The sequence below is a fragment of the Mastomys coucha genome, unplaced genomic scaffold, assembly GCF_008632895.1.
Source record: "Mastomys coucha isolate ucsf_1 unplaced genomic scaffold, UCSF_Mcou_1 pScaffold21, whole genome shotgun sequence".
Taxonomy (NCBI): domain Eukaryota; kingdom Metazoa; phylum Chordata; class Mammalia; order Rodentia; family Muridae; genus Mastomys; species Mastomys coucha.
This window is the reverse complement of record NW_022196904.1, coordinates 136,535,126-136,555,820: the sequence shown is the minus strand read 5'-3', so window position 1 is coordinate 136,555,820 and position 20,695 is coordinate 136,535,126. Positions and strand designations below refer to the sequence as shown.

The 20,695-nt window shown below is 48.1% G+C and overlaps 1 protein-coding gene and 1 pseudogene across 1 annotated transcript in view; both read left to right on the top strand.

Annotated features, from left to right (window-relative positions):
- The window catches only part of Pacs1 (phosphofurin acidic cluster sorting protein 1), a 124,942-nt gene extending 112,468 nt beyond the window's left edge, over positions 1-12,474 (top strand). The window contains exons 12-24 of the mRNA XM_031389271.1: positions 1,493-1,608; positions 1,742-1,877; positions 2,774-2,878; positions 3,177-3,283; positions 3,914-4,068; positions 4,217-4,327; positions 4,865-4,967; positions 5,384-5,426; positions 7,207-7,249; positions 7,457-7,592; positions 9,598-9,824; positions 10,948-11,067; positions 11,164-12,474. Coding sequence (XP_031245131.1) covers positions 1,493-1,608; positions 1,742-1,877; positions 2,774-2,878; positions 3,177-3,283; positions 3,914-4,068; positions 4,217-4,327; positions 4,865-4,967; positions 5,384-5,426; positions 7,207-7,249; positions 7,457-7,592; positions 9,598-9,824; positions 10,948-11,067; positions 11,164-11,279 — 1,518 coding nt within the window. The 3' untranslated portion in view covers positions 11,280-12,474. The remainder of the gene's footprint in view (positions 1-1,492; positions 1,609-1,741; positions 1,878-2,773; positions 2,879-3,176; positions 3,284-3,913; positions 4,069-4,216; positions 4,328-4,864; positions 4,968-5,383; positions 5,427-7,206; positions 7,250-7,456; positions 7,593-9,597; positions 9,825-10,947; positions 11,068-11,163) is intronic.
- Positions 12,475-12,592: 118 nt separating this feature from the next.
- LOC116103377 lies at positions 12,593-14,725 on the top strand (annotated as a pseudogene).
- Positions 14,726-20,695: the final 5,970 nt, after the last annotated feature.

The window sequence follows — 20,695 nt, the reverse complement described above, 5'->3', positions numbered from 1 at the left end:
GTTTGTTTCTGTTGTTTTTGTTTATTTGTTTTTTGGAGGGGAAACTGGGAATGAAGAAATTTACATGAAAATAAAGAAAATATCTAATAAAAAATATAGACGTACAAAAAAAAAAAGAAGAAAAAAGAAAAAAAATCTACTGCACCATTACTTCATCCCTTGGTTGTTGAAATAAACTCCCCTTTCTCCATTACTACACATAACCAATACAGTGATCTTTCCAAAGTGAAACTTCAATCACATCACTTCCTGATTCTGACTCTCCAGTGACTGACCCAATCTCAGACTGAATCTTAACTCAGTGTCCAGGAGAGAAGGCAGATACCCAAAGCATGCATGCTGTAGGATTTTCTTATCCATGTGGAAGTCAGGATACTTGATAACTGTGGGAATGGAAAGAGGCAAGTGATAATTGAGGTGTGGGGGGGGTGTTCTGTCCTGATCTAGCTAATGGTCTCTGGGGCTCTAGTTACATTAAAATTTAGTTCAGGCTAGGGATGTAGCTTAGTGGGAGACTTTTTTCTAGTATGTTTGAGGTCTTGAGTTCCATCCCCAGCCATACATATTCAAAATTGGGGCTAGGGAAATCACTCAGTTTGACAGAATACTTGCTTAACATTCATAAAGCCTTGGCACAACATAAAACTGGATGTAGTAGCACATGCCTGTCGTCCCAGTACAAGATGTAGAGGCAGGAGGATCAGGAGCTCAGAGCCAGACTAGGGTACATATGACCATATCTCAATCAAGTTTTTTTAATCAAGTTTTTTGTATTTTGGATTTGAGTACTTTGTAAAAGTTATTCCTCAAGGAATGGATGCTTAAAAATATTGAAGGGTAGGCAGGAAGATGTCAGTAGGTAAGCAGGCTCTGATGTTCTTGGTACTTGAAGAGGTGGGGGATTGACTTAAGAAAGTGACCCAGGGTTGGGAGAGCCTTCAAGGCCCCCTGAAGCAGGGAAGAGCTTTTGGTGCTATTTGAGTCATATCCTGGTATGATTGTCATTGTACTTTGGGAAGACAACCTGGTGTAAGTCGTAGGACTAACTGAAGAAGGAAAGGCAAAGCTTTGCACCCAAAGGGTGGGAGGAAGAGATGGGCCTGAAAGAGCCAAGGAAGATGGGGTGGACAGGAGCTATATTCCAGATGGGAAGGAAGTGATTTCAAGGCTCTGGCCAAGATGATGAATGTAGACAAGAACTTCAGAACCACACGTTCTGCCCTAATGAGAAGCTAAAGGGATTCAGAGAGCAGCCCCTCCACTAACTTATAGATGGTCTACCATCAGTCACTCTCTATGCTGGAGGACACAGGTGGACGGGAGCACATGACATCCAGCACAAGGAGAATAAGAGTGCAATAAGCACACTGTAACCCTGTGCTCCCACTCAACATGCTTCAAGGAAAATGGAGATCTTCCCAGGGCTCTGTGGAGGCTCCTGCAGAGTTATCAAATAAGAGGTAACATTTTTTTGCCACTTTTCTTGTGGCAGGAAATCACTGACCAGGACATGTTTGGAGATGTAAGCACAAGTCTGGTTGTACCAGAAAAAGTCAAAACTCCTATGAAGTCCAGCAAAGCTGATCTGCAGGGCTCCGCCTCTCCCAGGTACCCCAGTGAGGAAGAACACAGGCAACTGACCCTGCCGCCATATTCAGTACCAGCCACATGTTGGGGGAGTGGTGGGGTTGATGTGGCTTTGGGGTTGAAATGGCTGTTAACCTGTACCTGCTACCATCAGCAAGGTGGAAGGGACACATACACCTCGGCAGAAAAGGAGCACACCCCTGAAGGAGCGGCAGCTCTCCAAGCCCCTGAGTGAGAGGACCAACAGCTCTGACAGTGAGCGCTCTCCTGACCTGGGCCACAGCACACAGGTAAGATCAGGACCCCTTTCTTGGATTTCAGTCGGTTCCTTTGACAGCTGGGTGGAGGAGGAGGAGGAATGTTAGCTCCCTCCTGGGATACCTAAGTTAGAGAAGCTACCACACTTGTTATCTTCTGAATGTGGGCTCCAGTTGAGTGGCGGTGAACAGAGACGGGAACAGGAACTGTTAGCATTGCTCCCCTTCCAATGTGCTGTGGTTATTCCACGCTTTTCTTAGGCTACTCTCAACCCTGAGGGTAGTTGGAAAGATGTGAGCACAAACCAGACCTGAGGCGTGTGTCCTCACTGTGACACTGGTATCAGAGCTGGGGCAAGAAGCCACCCAAGCTGGTTACTGTACTTCTAGAGTTAAGCAGACAAGTTTCCCTAATAAATATTATGGAAGGACAAGGTTGGGGCCATACGGATTCCTGAATTTCTTGCTATCACAAGGCTGCAAATGAACCTGAGTCTGGAATAGCCCAGCACCCAGGGTGAGGGTGAAGTATTGTCCTTCTGCTTTATCATTGTTCTTGAAATACCTTTGTTTCCCTGGACAGTGGGCCCCATACAGTGCCTGCTGCCACTTGTCCTTCTCTGAACTGCCCTCACTGCACTCTCTAAGCAGCGGCTCACTGGCTGCTCTTAGTTCCTACCTACCATGCTACCCCAGAGCCATGCCTTTCACATGATGCCTCTGCTTCCCAGTTCCACGGGCTCTCCCCAGAACAACCGCTGGTGTGACTTTATGCCTGGTGTGTTAGTGTATTCTCCAAGGACACTGATCTTCGTCTTCATCTCCATTTTAGTCTGATCAATGGGAGACTGTCTCTACAAATTCTTAGTTACCCTTGTGCCAGAAGTCCTATGTATTCCTACCTGCCCAACCAGTACTTGTTCCTACAGATTCCAAGAAAGGTGGTGTACGACCAACTGAATCAGATCCTGGTGTCCGATGCAGCCCTCCCTGAAAATGTCATCCTGGTGAACACCACAGACTGGCAGGGCCAGGTAGAGCATTGAGGGTCAAGGGTAGTGGGTCTACAGATGTTTCCAGAACACAGGGAGACTGCCATCTATGTCTGCCTCATAGACATTGGTTCCAAGGATGCCTGGACACGGGTGACATTTGGAACACTTAACCCTCATTCCACAGTCAGCATGTTTCCATGGGGTCTGCTGTGCCCTTTTCTTATACACAACCTGAAGAGGACAGGTGCTCTGCAGCTCTGTCTGAGCCTTGCCTGCCTTCTCAGCATCTGTGGGGAGTGGTGTAGCTTACCTTTGTCCCTGCCTTTCCTCCCTCCAGTATGTGGCTGAATTACTTCAAGACCAGAGGAAACCTGTTGTGTGTACCTGCTCAACAGTGGAGGTCCAGGCAGTGTTGTCTGCCCTGCTCACTAGGATTCAGCGCTAGTAAGGCTTTTCTTCTTAGGATGTTTTGTGGTTCCTCTATCTCATTGTCCCATCTGACTTCTAGCAATAGTAATACTCTTAGGCTAGAAAGTCACAGGTCTAATTTGTACTTGGAGATGAGCCTACAACAGTGCTCTGCCCCTAGTAGAATATCAGCTCCTGAAACTTCCACTCCTACCACTTCCACACCCTGGAATGGGAAGACACGCCTCCCTTAGACCTGCTTCATCCTTCTCTAAACCTAAGACAAAGAAGAGAGTACAGGGTTCTAAAAATACCTTAGATTTCTTCCCTCTGTGGTAACATGCTATTTGTTAATGGAGAGCCTATGTTTACCTCTCCAGGATCACCTTAGAGAGACCTGGTATTCCCTCTCATGTGACAGCAAAGAGATTCCAGGTGTCTGGGTCTGGACTAATTCCAGGCCTCACAAGCAGCACTCCCAACTTCCTGTTAGCCTCTGTCTTCTCCATAGACACCTGCCTGCCCTCTTGAGCAGCAATAGAGCTTGCTGCCTCCCTGTATCATTTTGTTTCTTGGCATGCTTCCCCTGTGGCCTTTGAAGTCAGAGCTTGAAGCCTGCCCTGAGCAGGATCCTGAGACCTAAATATGGTCCCCCTTTCTTACCAGCTGCAACTGCAACTCATCCATGCCAAGGCCAGTCAAAGTGGCAGCTGTGGGCAGCCAGAGTTACCTGAGCTCCATCCTCCGGTTTTTTGTCAAGTCTCTTGCCAGCAAGACCCCAGATTGGCTGGGTTACATGCGCTTCCTCATCATCCCCCTAGGTAATGTCTGCCAGCATCTGGGAGACCTGATTCCTGCAGCAAGAATGGGGAGTGGTCAGGTAAACTAAAGGCTGGACCATGGCTGGAATAGCTGCTCCCTCTACTCTACTCACTAACAGTTCACTTTCTCTGGTTTTCCCTCTGCCAGGTTCTCATCCAGTGGCCAAATACTTGGGCTCAGTAGATAGTAGATATAGCAGCACCTTTCTTGATTCTGCCTGGAGAGACCTATTCAGTCGCTCAGAGCCTCCAGTGTCAGGTAAGGGCCCCTAGTCGGAACCACCTAGAAGTGAGGCTTCTAGTTCACCAGTGCAGCTGAAGAGAGTGTGGAGCAACCTTCTTCCCATTCCTGTAGCCCCCTGGACTATTGCCCACTGTGCAGATCCCCCTTTCCAGTTGATATTCTTTAATGGAGGTGTACCCTGTGTGGCCCTCTCCTCAGAATAATCTCTGCATCTAAAAGTAAGGACAAGTGGCTGGTATGTGGACCAGCTCTATTTATAGAGATGACATAGGCAATAGAGAGTGCCGCTGATCAATCTCTTGTTGAATGAGTGACACTGTACCAGCAGGTATTACCATACCACCCACTGTGGATGCTAGCATCAGAGTCCAGCTCAGGTGAAAGAGGACTGTGCTTTTGGTTTATGATTCCTTTAATTCATGGCCAATAGTATCTTAGAATCCTTTCTTCACTTTAGCTCTGAGGGTCTTGGCTTGGGACTCAGGAAGGCCTCTCTGAGGGGCTATAGGGCTGCACAACAAAATAGACACATTCCTCCTGGCTTTTCTGCAGAGCCACTGGATGTGGTGGGTCGTGTGATGCAGTATGTCAATGGAGCTACCACAACACACCAGCTGCCTGTGGCTGAAGCCATGTTGACCTGCAGGCATAAGTTGTAAGTCTAACATTAGGAGTTTTCTAAAAATACATTGGATAGGTTAGAGGAACCTTGAGTTCTTTCATTTTTCATATTTTGTTTTTCACCATTCCATTTCCTGTCAGAGGCCGTAAAGGATGTGTATGCTTCCATGGCTGGGCCTTCCCCTGCATAGGCAACAGTTATTTTCCTCACTAATGACTGAAATCAGATGACAAGTATGAGCTGAGCTGTTTGCACAGCATGCTCTATGCCTCTGTTTTGTGCTCCACAATGAGCACAATTCTATCCTCAATGAGTGGCCACTCTGCACTGTGACAGAAAGTGATAGCCTTGTGTCCTGGATCCCATTGAGCGGGATACAATGTGGGAAGATTATTTCTCCAGCACTCTTACAAGCCCACTAATTGTAAATCTTTCCTGTTTCCCAACAGCCCCGATGAAGACTCCTACCAGAAGTTTATCCCCTTCATTGGTGTATGTACTTGCTTCCCTCTGTATAAGAAAATGCTATGTGTGGTGGCATACACGGTTAAATCTAGACGTCTGGAGGCAGAAGCAGCAGGATGTCTGTAGCTAAAGCTGGCCTTAAACTTGTGGTCCTCCTGCCTCAGCTTCCTAAATCCTAGGCTTACAGAGGGACATCCTTTCCCAAATCAAGAACTACCCCAGATTAGTTACTGGGTTCTCCTGTTTATTGTACCAAGCCCTGAACTTGGGGCCTTGGACTGCTGAAGTGTATTCTACAGTGTGGCTTCTCCAGGCTCAGGGAGGAGGAAGCGGCCTCAGAAATAGTGAGACTTGGCATTCTCACAAGTTCAAAAGCAGCTACCTCACAGGGATGACTTTGAGGAAGAGCCTCTCTGTTGCAGGTGTTAGTGAATTAGTGAAATTCAAGTAGGCTTAGCTCAAAATAAAGCAAGATCCTCGTGGATGCCTTTGGGGCCAAGTGTATTGGACTTTGGCATTCCTCACTTAGCAGTGACTTGATCTCAGGAACCTTGAAATTCCAAAAAGCCAGAGCACTCTACGGAGGGCTGAAAACTGACAATTCCATTCAGAAGGCATTCTGATTTTCTTTTAGCATTGACTTTTGTCTCCTGTGATCTAGATCTCTCATAATCTTTACAGGGAAGAGCTAAGCAGACCTGTTTTAACTGTCCCTATCTTGAAAGGATGTCCTGAGTGATCTTATCTGGGGAGATGAGTAGGCTTCCTCCAGCCACCTAGTCAGTCACTGCCTACTTAACCTCTGGAAAACTCCCATTGCTGCATGGCAGTCCAGAGTCCCAGCTGCCACACAGCCTGGCAGTATAACTACTGCCTTCATGGAACTAGGGATGTGGGAACACTCAATGTGCTCTCAGAGTAAGTGAAACATTAAAAAAAAAAAAAAATGTTCGGCCATAGTTAAGTGACACAGCACATGCACAAGACCACACTGGGTTCTACTTGCAGCATCTCAAAAGAAGAAATTAATTAACCACAAGATCTAGCAGCCTGCCAAACTTCCAAGGGAGCTAGGGATATGATATTCAGGAGGGCCCAGGATATCCCCTGGTCCCACCCTCCAGGTGCCACCTGAAAAGGGCACATGGCATTTGCAGCAGCAGCCCCAACCCAGCCCAGCCCTTAGTCTCCAGCTCAACTGTTATGCTGGATGGACTGGCTCAGGTGCCAGGACACCTGTCATTTAGAACACAGAATACAGTAACCAAGTGTTTCTAGCTGTACTTTTTTTCTGGCCACTGGAGGGCACCTTCCATCTTCTCCAGAATTCGTGAGACATGCCCTCCAAGGGTACTTCAGATTCCAGGACAGTAGGAAGTGGAAAAAGTTGTGACTACAGCTTCAGCAGTTCACTTGTCTTGACATAGAGCCTAGCCACCCTTGAGATATACTTATTCCAAAGCCAGTATGGTTTTCAAAGAAATGAGATCAGGATACTGCCTTCAGAGTTGGCTCTGCTATAGTCCCCAGAGAAGGGCTACCAAGTCATGGGCCCACTGCACAGGACTGGGCTTCTTTCCTTTAGTTTTATGGGTCGGAAGATGGAAACCAGAACCTCTTTAAACTCTGTGAAACCCACAGAGTATTCTTTCTTCTTAAGTCCTAGGCTGTTTGAGATGTGTAAGGATTTTTTTGTCATTGACAAAACACCATGTAGTTACTGTTGGACTGCTGGCCATGTGTTGGTAATAGTTGGATTGGGACTTGCTGCCCTGACAGAGGACCTAACAAAGTCCCATCTCTACAGGTTGTGAAAGTGGGCCTTGTTGAAGACTCGCCCTCCACTGCAGGTAAACTAGAGTATCTTTGCTCTGAGTGAGATTATACTTTCCCAGCCCTCTATGCTGTAATTGGCTGAATGTGCTCAAGGAAGCAGTTGAGTGGGAAGGTATGGGTCATTCTCTGAGAAGACCCTGGGGCCCACTGAAAGCACACCTCCTGCCATCAGCAGGTCAAGGGTGACTGCCTCTGGCCAACTGTGTTTGTCCCTTCGACAGGTGATGGGGACGATTCACCTGTGGTCAGCCTTACTGTGCCCTCCACATCACCACCCTCAAGCTCAGGCCTGAGCCGAGATGCCACAGCTACCCCTCCCTCATCCCCATCCATGAGCAGTGCCCTCGCCATCGTGGGGTAAGGTTCTTCCCCAGCCTGACTCTCTTCCCAGGCACAGCACACTGCACAACACAACCATACTGGGTGAGAGCACTGGCTTAGGCAGAATTCAGAGGCGACTGAGACACTGAAAGAAGGTTTAGTGAAGTTTGATTCTTCTTGCTTTGTCTAGCCTTCATCACTGTAGAGTCAGCTGTGCCTATGTTGACATAGTGGCTCTAGTGGGCTGTTAAAGTATTATTTGGGTAGCTTCCTATGGGACCTCCTAGGCCAGTGGTTCTCAACCTGTAAGTTATGACCCCTCTCACAGGGGTTGCCTAAGACCATCAGAACATATAGGTATTAGCTGCAGTGGTGGTGCATGCCTTTAATCCCAGGTCTTGAGAGGAAGAGGCAGGAGGATATCTGTAAGTTTGAGGCCAGCCTGGTCTACAGAGTGAGTTCTAGGATAGCCAGGGGTACACAGAGAAACCAGTCTCAAAAAAATAAGATAAACCAAAAAACCCACAGATATTTATGTTACGATTCCTAACAGTAATAGAATTACAGTTATATAGTAACAGCAAAAGTAATTTTATGGTTGGGGGTCGCCATAGCATAAGTAACTGTATTAAAGGGTAGCAGCATTAGGAAGTTTGAAAGTCACTGTCATAGGGATGCCTGGGTCAAGAGGCACCATCCTGTGTGCACTATGGTGACTTTGGCAGGTTACTGAGCTTTAGTTTCTGCTGTGTGTGCAGGTGATATGGCCACCTCGCAGGGATATTGTGAGGCCTGAGTGGCAACAGTGTCAGTGTGGGACATCCTTCAAAGTGGCCCCCTCTGTGTACCTACCTGCTGGGAGCCCCTGGAGCTGCAGTAGCCAACAGCTCAGGTCTAAGTTGGGCCTGCAGTGCTGAGATGGCAAAGATCTTGTCACTGAGATTGCTGGGAGTGGTGGGAGGGAGAGTGTTCCTTTGGAGTCTCAGGTACCTACAGTTCAGGGGGATAGCCAGCAAGCTGGTTTCTGCCATGTCTGTGGGAGGCTTAGAGAAGGGGTCATGAAGGTACAGGACAAAGACTTTCAGGCAAGAAAAGCTAGGTGTGTCCAGCACAGAAAACAGCATCTTCACTCTTCTGTCTTCACCATTTCCTTTCCTATCAGGTCAAGAGGCGGGTGTTGCCAGTGGCTTTTCAGGAGTGCCCATGACAGTATCGTAACTTCTGGGGAAGGCATGGGCCCTAGAGCTAGCGGCCAGCCCTTCTCTTCCTTATATTTCCTATCATGATCTTCTGCTGTCATGGAAGAGACAGTTTAGAAATGCAGCCACATTCTGCCTCAGCAATCTAGTACTTTAAGCTTGCAGGAAGCCTGTTTTCTCCTGGTTCTTTTTGTTTTGTTTTGTTTTGTTTTTTTCATCTACTACATGAAAGGCTTATATCCAGCTTGGATTTGAGGACTGGGACCAACCCCTACCTTGACCTCTTTTCTCATCCGATTTAAACTTGTTTTTTATTGGAGCCATCAAAATGAGGCAGAGGGAAAAGTCAGATGACTTTCATAGCCCGGGTACCTATTGTGTCTGACGCCTCCTTTCAAGAAAACACTCCATTTTCCCCAGGAGCTAAAATTATCACTGAGCTAAAGGTGCCATACAAAAGCAAAAGTGCAGGGCAACATCCCTTTGGCTCCCAAGGCGTCCTTGAAGCCATGGTACTGTTTTAGCCCTTGCTCCCTGCTTTTTCTCTCCAGCCATCTGCCTGCTTTGGGCCTGGGCTTGTTTGCTTGCGTGTGTGCACACTCTTTCACAAAGCTTTCTGCTCTTCCCTTGCTTTATGAGTTTTGATTTCCTCACTGTGACTTGGGCTTTTATCTTCTCCTGTCTTTGTTCTCAGATTCTGTGTGACTGGAGGAAACAGCCAGCTGGCTAGCCTTTTTCTCTATTTCCTGCTCCCAAAAACAGTCTCTCCCACCCCTCATTGGGCTTGTGCGGTTAAGCACTGAAGTCAAAGCCAACATGTTGTTTCTATTTCACTTCTCCAGGAGCCCAAACAGCCCATATGGGGATGTGATTGGACTCCAGGTGGACTACTGGCTGGGCCACCCTGGGGAGCGAAGGAGAGAAGGTGATAAGAGGGACGCCAGCTCAAAGAATACCCTCAAGAGTGTCTTCCGCTCAGTGCAGGTCTCTCGCCTGCCACATGCAGGGGAAGCCCAGCTTTCTGGCACCATGGCAATGACTGTGGTCACCAAAGAGAAGAACAAGAAAGGTAGGCCAGGGAAGACACCAGACCAGCAGACATCACTGGTCTTCCTTCCAAGCCCCTGTCCTAGGGCCTAGGCCAAAATCTGCTTCTGGATAAGACACATGTATTAGTATATAGATCTTGAAGCTAGCCTAGGACCCAACAGGCAGGTCTACATAGCTAAAGGAGAAGTCCACTGCCTTCAGGATGAGTACGGAATGGAGAGGCCCACCTTCGTGTCCCTCCTCCAGGGAGGTACAAGAGCAAAAGATATGACCACTTTTGAAAACCCAGGAGCTTAGCATAGCAGTGTGTATCTATAATCCCAGCATTTGGGAGGCCGAAGCAGGAAAATTACAAGTTCAGGGCCATGAGATCCTACCTCAAAATAATCACCCATACCCCAAAAAAGAGAGGCAAATGCAAATAAAGGGGTAATTAGAGCCTCAAAGGCAGAATTGCAGAGTAGTTGTCGGTCCTGTTCTCCAAGAGAGTGAGACAAGAATTCCTACTACCAGACCTTTGCTTGGGTAACCATTTGGAACACTGTAGCTCCAGATGTGTACCTGCAGCATATGTTCTTTGTGACCCCAAATCTGCCTCTACAGGAGCTGACAGGAAGCTAGGCCTCTTCCTGTGTGTGCCTCTTCCCTTCAGAGTTCTCCCAGAGCCCGAACCAGGCCTGCAGCCAAGCCCGCCACTGGCATAGGGACCTGCTATCAGCTCAGCAGGGGCCTTACCCTACCTCACCTCCTTTCCGGAGTAGATAGAGCCAGCTTGGATTATTCCTACATCTGGGGCAGAGGTAGTGCAAACATCTGCCACTTTTATCACTCAGCCACTGCTTTGGTGATCTGGACAGGGAGGCAGCCCTGCCCCAAGGTTCCCAGACACTCCTCCTAGGAGAGATTTTGAAGACCATCTGGCCCCAGAGCTTCACTGTACAGATGATGAGGGATGCAGGCAAAAGTGCAGCATCATATGCAAAGTAGCCCAGGAGTTCAAAGTTCCTCCTAGCCAGGTCCAGGAAGCCTGGGGAACAAATTACTTCCCAGCAAAGAAGGAAGCAGATGGGGCTGGGGGTGGGGCAGGGGGATGGTGGCTGTTTCCCAACTCTCTTGACACATGTTTTGCACTGGCTTTACAGTGCCCACTATCTTCCTGAGCAAGAAGCCCCGGGAAAAGGAGGTGGATTCCAAGAGCCAGGTCATCGAGGGCATCATCCGCCTCATCTGTTCTGCAAAGCAGCAACAGACCATGCTGAGAGGTGTGCTGGTAGAGGTTGCAGGGTGAGGGAGGGAGCCACATCCTCCCTGAGGTGTTTTAGCTAACCCATAACCTTTCTCTTTCCCTGTTACCCCAGTGTCCATCGATGGAGTTGAGTGGAGTGACATCAAGTTCTTCCAGCTGGCAGCCCAGTGGCCCACTCATGTCAAGCACTTTCCAGTGGGACTCTTCAGTGGCAGCAAGACCACCTGAGACCCTGCCTCCCAACTACTCCCTCCTGGCACTGCCACCCAGCCTCACCACCTGCGGGCAGGGGAAGGCCAACAAGCCCCAGCCCAACCTCCCTTTCCCAGCATTAGGGCTTGTCTCTACACGCCCAGTCCTGAAGGACACTGCCACTGGGGATACAGCCCTCCCCTCTCACTGCCCAGCCCATCTCTGGACTACCCTCCATCCTGTTCCAGGCCCAGAGCTGGGTGGTCCTGCCTCTGCTGCCCATAATCCCTGTAATTGTATAATCTGGGCCTTCCTTCACCTCACTCACCCCTGCAGCACTGGTACCCTTTCTGGAAATGAAAAACCTGGAGTTCTGGTACACAGTGAGACAGCCCAGCATCCTACATAGCCTGGACACAGGCTCTGTATTTCCAAGGCTCTGTTGCCTGTTGTACTCCCCCCTTGCCTTCTTCCAGCAGGGCTGGGGCCTCCTACCCTGCCTCACAGCTTCCCAGTAGCTGTGGGGGAATGAGGATGGCACCCGGGCATCCTAGCATTTCTGGGATTGAAAGGGCCTTCCCAGTCTCTCCCACGCATGATTTCCTGACACCTCAAGTCACTCGGATGTCCTGTGTTTCCTATGTTTTTAGTTGTTTGGGTAACTTGTCCTGTGCACAGGTCTTTGAGGCTCCTCCCTCTGCCTCCCACCTAAGATTGCTCTGTGGTTTCATGAGGTAGGAGACAGCAAACCCTCAACATACACACATTATCTGTGACTCTTACCCAGTCATATTGTCTCCCTTCTCCTGTGTCAGCTTGCCTCCCCGTCCCTGCTCTGTCATGGCAGGGCAGCAGAAAGAGGCCCATCTCCACCAGGTCTCCCTCCAGCTGCCTCCTTCCCTCTCTCAGCCATGGGTGGGTCCCAGACATACCTCAGCCGCCTCATCAGTGTCTTCATGAGAGGCTGAGGACAAGTGACAGAGCTAGCCCAGCCTCCATGCCCTCTGGCACCTCAGAGCTTCTCTGTTGCCCTTTCACTGCTTCCTAGCAGTGTGGCACGGAGCTGCACTTGGAACATAGTTTTGGCATTCTTCACATCCAAGACTCTTCAGCCCTTCTCACTGCCCAGCCCTACTGTCCAGAGTGTCTCCTGGGCCTGAGAATAAGTGGGGTGGGAAGACTGGGGCCATGTTGGTTTTTTTCATTCAATAAACTGGTGATTTCTTACCAACTTCTTTGGGCTCCTGCCCCTCTATCACTACAACCACCCACCTTCAGCAGAGGTGACTCCTCTCATAATAAGCAAGAGGCACAGGGAGAAAGGAATATGCTTCTGTTTCTCCATTGTGGAAACAGGCGTGAAGGTGGCTGCCCAGAATGAAGCAAGTGGAAGGGTGGGTGCTGTTCCCATGTCAGATCCTCTTTTTCCTCAGAACCTCCCATCCTCAAACTTGCCTCCCAAGGCTGGGCCATGTTCCTCCCTTCCAAGCCCAAATGGTCTTTGCTTTGGCTGGTGGTGGTTAAAACCTGGACCTATGGTCCGATGCCTGAGGCTCTGCCCCATCACCATCTTCCTTCCAGCTCTGGTGTGGAAGGAGGACTGTGCCTGGTCTTCCTGAAGGTTGAGAACAAAAAGAAGATGCACCTGGACTTTCCCTGGAGCCCTCTGCGTTTTTAAGGCATCAGGTGGAGTTGGGGTTCGTAAGCCGAGTTCCTTATTGAAAATAGAAGTCATTTCTACCTTCCTCCAGTGGAAAACTTACCTTCCATTAAGTGTTTCCTACAGAAGGCACCTGTGGGGGTTCTTTAAGGGTATGGCTGTATAGCTCTGCCTGGCCTGGGACTTGTTATATAGATCCACTTGCCTCTTGTCTCCTGACTGCTAGGATGGAAGCTACAAAAAATTGCCTCAGCTTGTGTGACATCAGCCCTGTCAAGTGTCCATGATGCTGGGCCCTGAGGGAGGTGAAGGGCTATGTGGTCAAACTCTGTGGCCTGCCCTGATCCTGCTCAATTGAGGACATACCAAACTTCCTCTCCAACTGCACAACTCATGATGGGGTCGCAGGTGCTCATTTCATTTATACTAGATAAGGCAGGCAGAGGGGGGAGGCTTTTGTTGAACTTGAGTCAGAAGATGTAAAATTGGCTCTGAAAAAAGACAGGGAAAGCATGGGACACCAGTATATTGAGGTGTTCAAGTCACACAGAACAGAGATGGATTGGGTGTTGAAGCACAGTGGTCCAGACAGCACCAACAGTGCCAATGATGGCTTCGTGAGGCTTCGGGGACTCCCATTTGGATGCACAAAGGAAGAAATCGTTCAGTTCTTCTCAGGGTTGGAAATTGTGTCAAACAGGATCACACTACCTGTGGACCGGGAAGGCAAGATTACAGGGGAGGCCTTCGTTCATTTGTCTCCCAAGAGTTAGCTGAGAAAGCTTTAGGGAAGCACAAGGAGAGAATAGGGCACAGGTATATTGAAGTGTTCAAGAGCAGTCAGGAGGAAGTTAGGTCATACTCAGATCCACCTCTGAAGTTTATGTCTGTGCAGAGGCCTGGACCTATGACAGGCCTGGCACAGCCTAGAGGTACATTGGCATTGTGAAACAGGCAGGCCTGAATAGGATGAGGTCTGGTGCCTATAGAGGCTATGGGGGCTATGAAGAATACAGCAGCCTCAGTGATGGCTATGGCGTCACCACTGACCTGTTTGGGAGAGACCTCAGCTATTTTCTCTCAGGAATGTATGACCACAGATAGGGAGACAGTGAGTTCACAGCGCAGAGCACCACCGGCCACGGTGTCCACATGAGAGGGCTGCCCGACAAAGCAACGGAGAATGGAGAACATTTACAACTTCTCTCCACTCAACCCTGTGAGAGTTCGTACTAAGATTGGTCCTGAGGGAAGAGTGAGGCAGAAGCTGATGTTGAGTTTGCTACTCATGAAGAAGCAGTGGCAGCTGTGTCCAAGGACAGGGCCAACATGCAGCACAGATACGTAGAACTCTTCCTGAATTCAACAACAGGGGCTAGCAATGCAGCTTATAGCAGACAAATGATGCAGGGTGTGGCATGGGTGTGTCAGCTGCCCAGGCAACTTACGGTGGCCTGGAGAGCCAGTCAGTGAGTGGCTGTTACAGGCCGGCTACAGCGGTCAGAACAGCGTGGATGGATATGATCAGTATTGTAGGAACATTTGAGTTATTCCAATCATAAAATTTCACAGGCATACAATAAGCAGTCAAGAGCAATTTATAACTCTAGAGGAGGCTGGGGGACCCACTTTGCACAATGAGTTTGTGAAATCGGGATTAAAAATTACCTCTTCAAACAAACAAACAAACTTGGGTCTGTCTGTTGAGTTTATTTTCCTGTTGGTCCTTGACCTGAAATGGGAAGGAGTCATAGCCAGTGTCCTAGTTCTGCTTCCCGTTGCTGTGATGAAATACCATGATAACAGCAACTTAAGGGAGAAAGGGTTTATTCGGCTCACCATTTCAAGGGAAGACCAAGGCAACAGGAACTGGAAGCAGCTATAGTTACGAGCAGAGGACAATGAGTTCAGGAGTACATGCAAGTGCTTGGCTCTCCCACAAAATGATGCTGCCCACAGTGGGCTGGTCTTCCCACAAGCCAGCCGAATCTAAACAGTCCCTTCTAGGTGATTCTAGATTGTGTGATCGTGGCATTTAAAAACTAGCCACCACTACCAGTGTCCTGGGTGCAGACTTCCCTACACTCCCAGGGGCCTAGACACAGAGCTACCCTAGACGTGCCTGAGGTGAAGCAGGGTAGACTGTCAGTTAAGTTCAGATGGACTCCCTGTAGTTTGTGGAGAAGCCCTGTTCTGAAAAATCCAGATCCCACCCATCTGAATGACAAGCTTTCTTGGCTAATGGTAATGGCACTTAACTCCAAAGAACCAGAAGCCAGTGAATGCCAGGAAAGTGCAGCAGAAAAGACTGGTGAGACGGTTGGGGAGAGCACTTTGCCATGCAAATATGATGAACTGGATCTGAGCCCTGGAACTCACCTAAAGTGGGAGGTGAGAACTAACGTCACAGAGTTGATCTCTGACCTCCACGGAGCTCTGTGAACTAGGAAGGCCCATGAGCAGAATCCATCAGCAGAGCTGCTGTCACTTCACTTCCTTCTTTTCATTTCAGACCAACAGAAACTTCCTGAGTATGTTTGATTTAAATTAGTAATCACTTCCCCCTGACCCTTAATCTGCTCAGGCAAGGGCCACCCTCCTCCTGCCTTTCTCCCCGGCCCTCCCTCAGCACCTAGCCTGAGACACAGGAACTTGGGTTCTTGCCTGTCTTAGTCAGGGTTTCTATTCCTGCACAAACATCATGACCAAGAAGCAAGTTGAGGAGGAAAGGGTTTATTTGGCTTACTTCCACATGGCTGTTCATCACCAGAGGAAGTCAGAACTGGAACTCAAGCAGGTCAGGAAGCAGGAGCTGATGCAGAGGCCATGGAGTGATGTTCCTTACTGGCTTGCTTCTCCTGGCTTGCTCAGCCTGCTCTCTTATAGAACTCAAGACCTCCAGCCCAGGAATGACACCACCCACAAGGGGCAATTGAGAAAATGCCCCACAGCTGGATCTCATGGAGGCACTTCCCCAACTGAAACTCCCTTCTCTGTGATAACTCCAGCCTGTGTCAAGTTGACACACAAAACCAGCCAGTACATTGCCTATACTTCCTCTTCCCCATCCTGGACCCTGAATGCATTCACTGAGGTCCAGTGACCTTTCAGGCCCCCTTCTATGAGGGGACTTCAAGAATGAAGAAGCTCAAGCCTGAGGGCCTCACAAATAGTCACAGCTGCCCTGAGAAGGATGACAGCTGTCACAAAGAGAGACAAGTTCTACAATGGCTCTTTATCCAGATCAGTCACAGAAGCCACTTGATGCTCAGCCATGCAGGAACAGGGTAGAGAATGAGGAAGAACAAAGGTGTGCAGAAATGTTTTCTCCTGCCAAGCAGCTCTGCCAATCACTGATGACAACAGTCCCCAGGTTACCAGGAACATCATCTAAGGACTGGGTGTATTTTCATGTGAGGGTAGAAGCCCTAGCTAGCCCTCACCAACTCGACACTGGCTTTCATCACATTTAGAGAAGAGTGTGAGGCCCAGACATGGAGACCAGAAGCCACCTTGCAGGAGTTGTTTTTCTTCTCACACCATGGAATCGTCAGGTTTGGCACCAAGCCCCTTTACTTGCTGACGTAGATCACCAGCCTGATTTTTTTTTTTTTTTTTTAATGTGTATGAGTGCTCTATCTGCATGTACACCTACATGCCAGAAGAGGGCATCAGTACTCATAGATGGTTATGAGCCACCATGTGGTTGCTAGGACTCAAGACCTCTGGAAGAGCAGTTGGTGCTCTTAACCCCTGAGCCATCTCTCCAGCCCCTAACTACTGTTTTTAATCTCAGAAAAGTTGCAGAGCTAGCACAGGGTGGTTGCTTAGCCTGCTCTATTACCTCTATTGCAAACATGTTCCATTTGCATAATTCATCATCATTAACCCATGTCTGAATTTTATGCGTATTTTCTTTATTCCTCTCTGATATATCTTGCCTATTGCAGAAGCCCTTCCAGAATGCCACACTTCACGTAGTTACTGTTTTCTTGGGTTTGTCTGAGTTGTGACATTGCCTCGGATTTTGAAGCTATTTTTTATGACCCTAACTTTTGTTTGTTTTTTGAGACAGTGTTGCTCTGTGTGTAGCCCTGGCTGTCCTAGAACTCACTCTGTAGACCAGGCTAGCCCCAAATTCAGGGGTGTGCCTGCCTCCCAAATGCTGGGACTAAAGGCATGCATTACCACTGCCCAACGACCCTAACATTTTTTTGTTGGGCTGTTGTTGCTGTTGCTTTTGTGGTACCGGGGATGGAACCCAAGACCCTGTATATACTGAGCAAGTGCCCTTCTACTGAGCAGTATTACCAAACTTTTCTAATATTTACTTTCGTTATTTTTAATTATATGTTTGTGTGAATGTATGCCACATGTGTGTGGATACCCATGGAGGCCTGAAGAGAGCACCAGATCTCCTACAGCTGGAGTTACAGTCGGTTGTGAGCCACTCAACTTGGGTGCTGAGAAGTGAACTCAAGTCCTGCAAAAGCAGTAAGCATTCTTAGCCACTGAGGCATCTCTCCAGTTCCAGTATCCTCATTCTTAACCTTGGCAGTTTGGAGGAATACACGTCAAGTATTTTGTAGATTTTCTCTCAGTTGGAGTTTGTCCTGACTAGTTTTATGATGACAGAAGTCTTGTCCTTTGGGAAGAAGGACACTCAGTTGAGAAACTGGCTCCATAGGATTTGCCTGCTGGCAAGACTGCAGGGTATTTTCTTAGTGATTGATGTAGGAGGGCCCGGCCCACTGTGCATGGGGCCACACTGGGCAGGTCGTTCTGGACAGTATAAAGCTGTGCTAAGCACGCTATCAGAAGCAAGCCAGTAAGCAGAACTCCCCAGTGGCCTCTGTGTCAGTTTCTGCTCCCAGGTTCCTGCCGTAAGTTCCTGATCTGACTTCCCTGGATGATGGACTATAAGCTGTTAGGTGAAACAAACCCTCATCATAGCAACAGAATCCATAACTAACATGAGATCTGCCTGATGTCTTTTCTCTTTTTAAAAAAGATTTATTCATTATATATATATGTATATATATACACACACACATATATATATATATATGAGAACACACTGTAGCTGTACAAATAGTTGTGATCCTTCATCTGGTTGTTGGGATTTGACTTTTAGGACCTCTGCTTGCTCCAGTCCACCCCACTCGCTCTGGTAGACTCCACTTGCTCAGTCCCTGCTCACTCACGCCCAAAGATTTATTTATTACTATAAATAAGTACACTGTAGCTGTCTTCAGACACACCAGAAGAGGGCGTCAGATCTCATTACGGGTGTTTATGAGCCACCATGTGGTTGCTGGGATTTGAACTCAAGGCCTTTGGAAGAGCAGTCGGTGCTCTTATTCACTGAGCCATCTCGCCAGCCCAAGATTTATTTATTATATGTAAGTACACTGTAGCTGTCTTCAGACACCCCAGAAGAGGGTATCAGATCTTATTACAGATGGTTGTGAGCCACCATGTGGTTGCTCGATTTTGAACTCAAGGCCTTTGGAAGAGCAGTCGGTGCTCTTACCCACTGAGCCATCTCACCAGCCCGATGTGTTTTCTTATGACTAGATTAGAAGTAGAGCACCAGGTGTGCAGTACTATGACTTTCCAAAGCATGGACTGTCCATGTGCCACTGCTTCTGACAGTGACCTTGCTCCCTGGCTGAGGCAGTCTGCAGGATTCCTCCCTGTAAAGCTGTGTGAACAACCCCTTTCCTTTTTTTTTTTTTTTTTTGGTTTTTTTCAAGACAGGGTTTCTCTGTGTAGCCCTAGCTGTCCTGGAACTCACTCTGTAGACCAGGCTGGCCTCGAACTCAGAAATCTGCCTGCCTCTGCCTCCCAAGTGCTGAGATTAAAGGTGTGCCCCACCACCACCAGGCACACAACCCCTTTCTACACTGTCTCCAAACAGAGTAATTGGGGAGCGGGGCAGGTGGGTTTTGTTTGTTTCATTTTCTATGATTTATGTAAGAGTGTCTTGTCTGCATTATATGTGTGCACCATGTTTGTGCCTGGTTCCTGAAGAGGCTAGAAGAGGGCAGTAGGTCCTCTGGAACTGGAGTTACAGATGGTTATCAACCACTGTGTGAGTGTTGGGGACTGAACCCTGATCCTATGTGCAAACACCAAATGCACTTAACTGCTGAGTAAACTTTTCAGCTCCTAACTGATGGTTTTGTTTGCTTATTTGGATGTGTTTTTATTTATTTTTGTATGTGCATGCATATATATCTGCTTGTGGACACTCATATGCAATGACACATAAGTAGAGGCAGAACTTACAGAAATCTGTTCTCTCCTTCCACATTATAGGTCCCAGGGATCAAATTCAGGCCATCAGGCATTTACCTGATAGCAGGTGCTTTTACCAGTTGAGCCATCTCATCTGCCCCATTTTAATACTTGCTCCAACTTAATATATTATGTATGTATATATGTAAATATGTATTATTTATTTTAGAGAGTGTGTCTCACTATGTAGCATTGGTTGGCCTAGAACTCACGGGATCTGCCTGCCTCTGTCTCCTGAGTGCTAGGATTAAAGATATGTGCCACATCACCTGACTCCATTTTAAATGATTTATTTTTAATTATGTGTAGGTGTGTGTATCTTCATATGAATATGTGCATGTAAGTGTATGTGTCTACAAAGGCTACAAGGCAGCAGATCCCATCTCTCCACCACCAACACCCCCATTTTAATTTCATTTTTTTGTGTATTTTTTGCTTTTTGAGACAGTGTCTCACTGTGTAGCCCAGCCTAGCCTTGAATTCATGATCCTCCTGCCTCAGCCACTGGATTACCAGGATTGTAGACCTGTGTGCCACCACAACCAGCCCGACTGTTTGAAAATACTTACTTCATCTCCCGACTCCTGTGTCCAAGAGCAGAGCGTTCGACGCTGTCCTGTCACTCACAAACACTCCCAGGGCAAGTGCTTTACATTTAACTTAGCTTGTTGGGTCCTAGGAGAAGTTATCTATGACATCATTGTGTGTTTGCTGCCTCCTCTACATGAGGTCACAAGTCTTTGCTCCCAGCACTAGACTCTCACTAGATTAGACTCTCACTAGATTAGACTCTCACTAGATTAGACTCTCATTAGATTAACCACTGTGTTAATAACCTAGATCCCACAAACACTTCAGACCTCACCTAGCCAAAGCAAGACTCTAACCTTTCTCTTTTCCCAGTCTGGGTAACCAGCTCCAGCACACATAACCTGTGTTCAAGCTTGCCGGAAACTGTATCCAACCAGGGGCCTGGGTCCATTTGGTGGCATTCAGCAAACCTTGACACAGGACATAAACTGGCTGTGGAGTCACATTTCTTTCCTCCCTCCCTCCTTTCTTATCTTCCTTCTACCCTTGCTTTCGAGACATCATGTTACTACTCTGCCCAGGCTGATCTAGAAATCTCAAGGGATCCTCTAGCTTTATCCTCCCAGGTGCCTGGGACCACAGAGATGGCATCCCATACTTGGCAAGGAGCCAGAGTCACACCTAGGCCCTCTTGCTCCAGCAGTTTCCACCTTCCTGACGTCTGAGGTTCCTGCTGTGGATGGCTCTTGTCCCAGCTCAGTTTGATACAATGCTGTGTGATGCTTCGTTGCTCATACCTACAGACTCAAAGCTAGCCGAGGGATAATTGCCATATAGCATGAATTGGAAACCCTTAGGAGGGTGTCTAATCAAACCTGGAGAGATGACTCAGAGGTTAAGAGCACTGACTGCTCTTCCAGAGGACCTGAGTTCAATTCCCAGCAACCACGTGGTGGCTCAC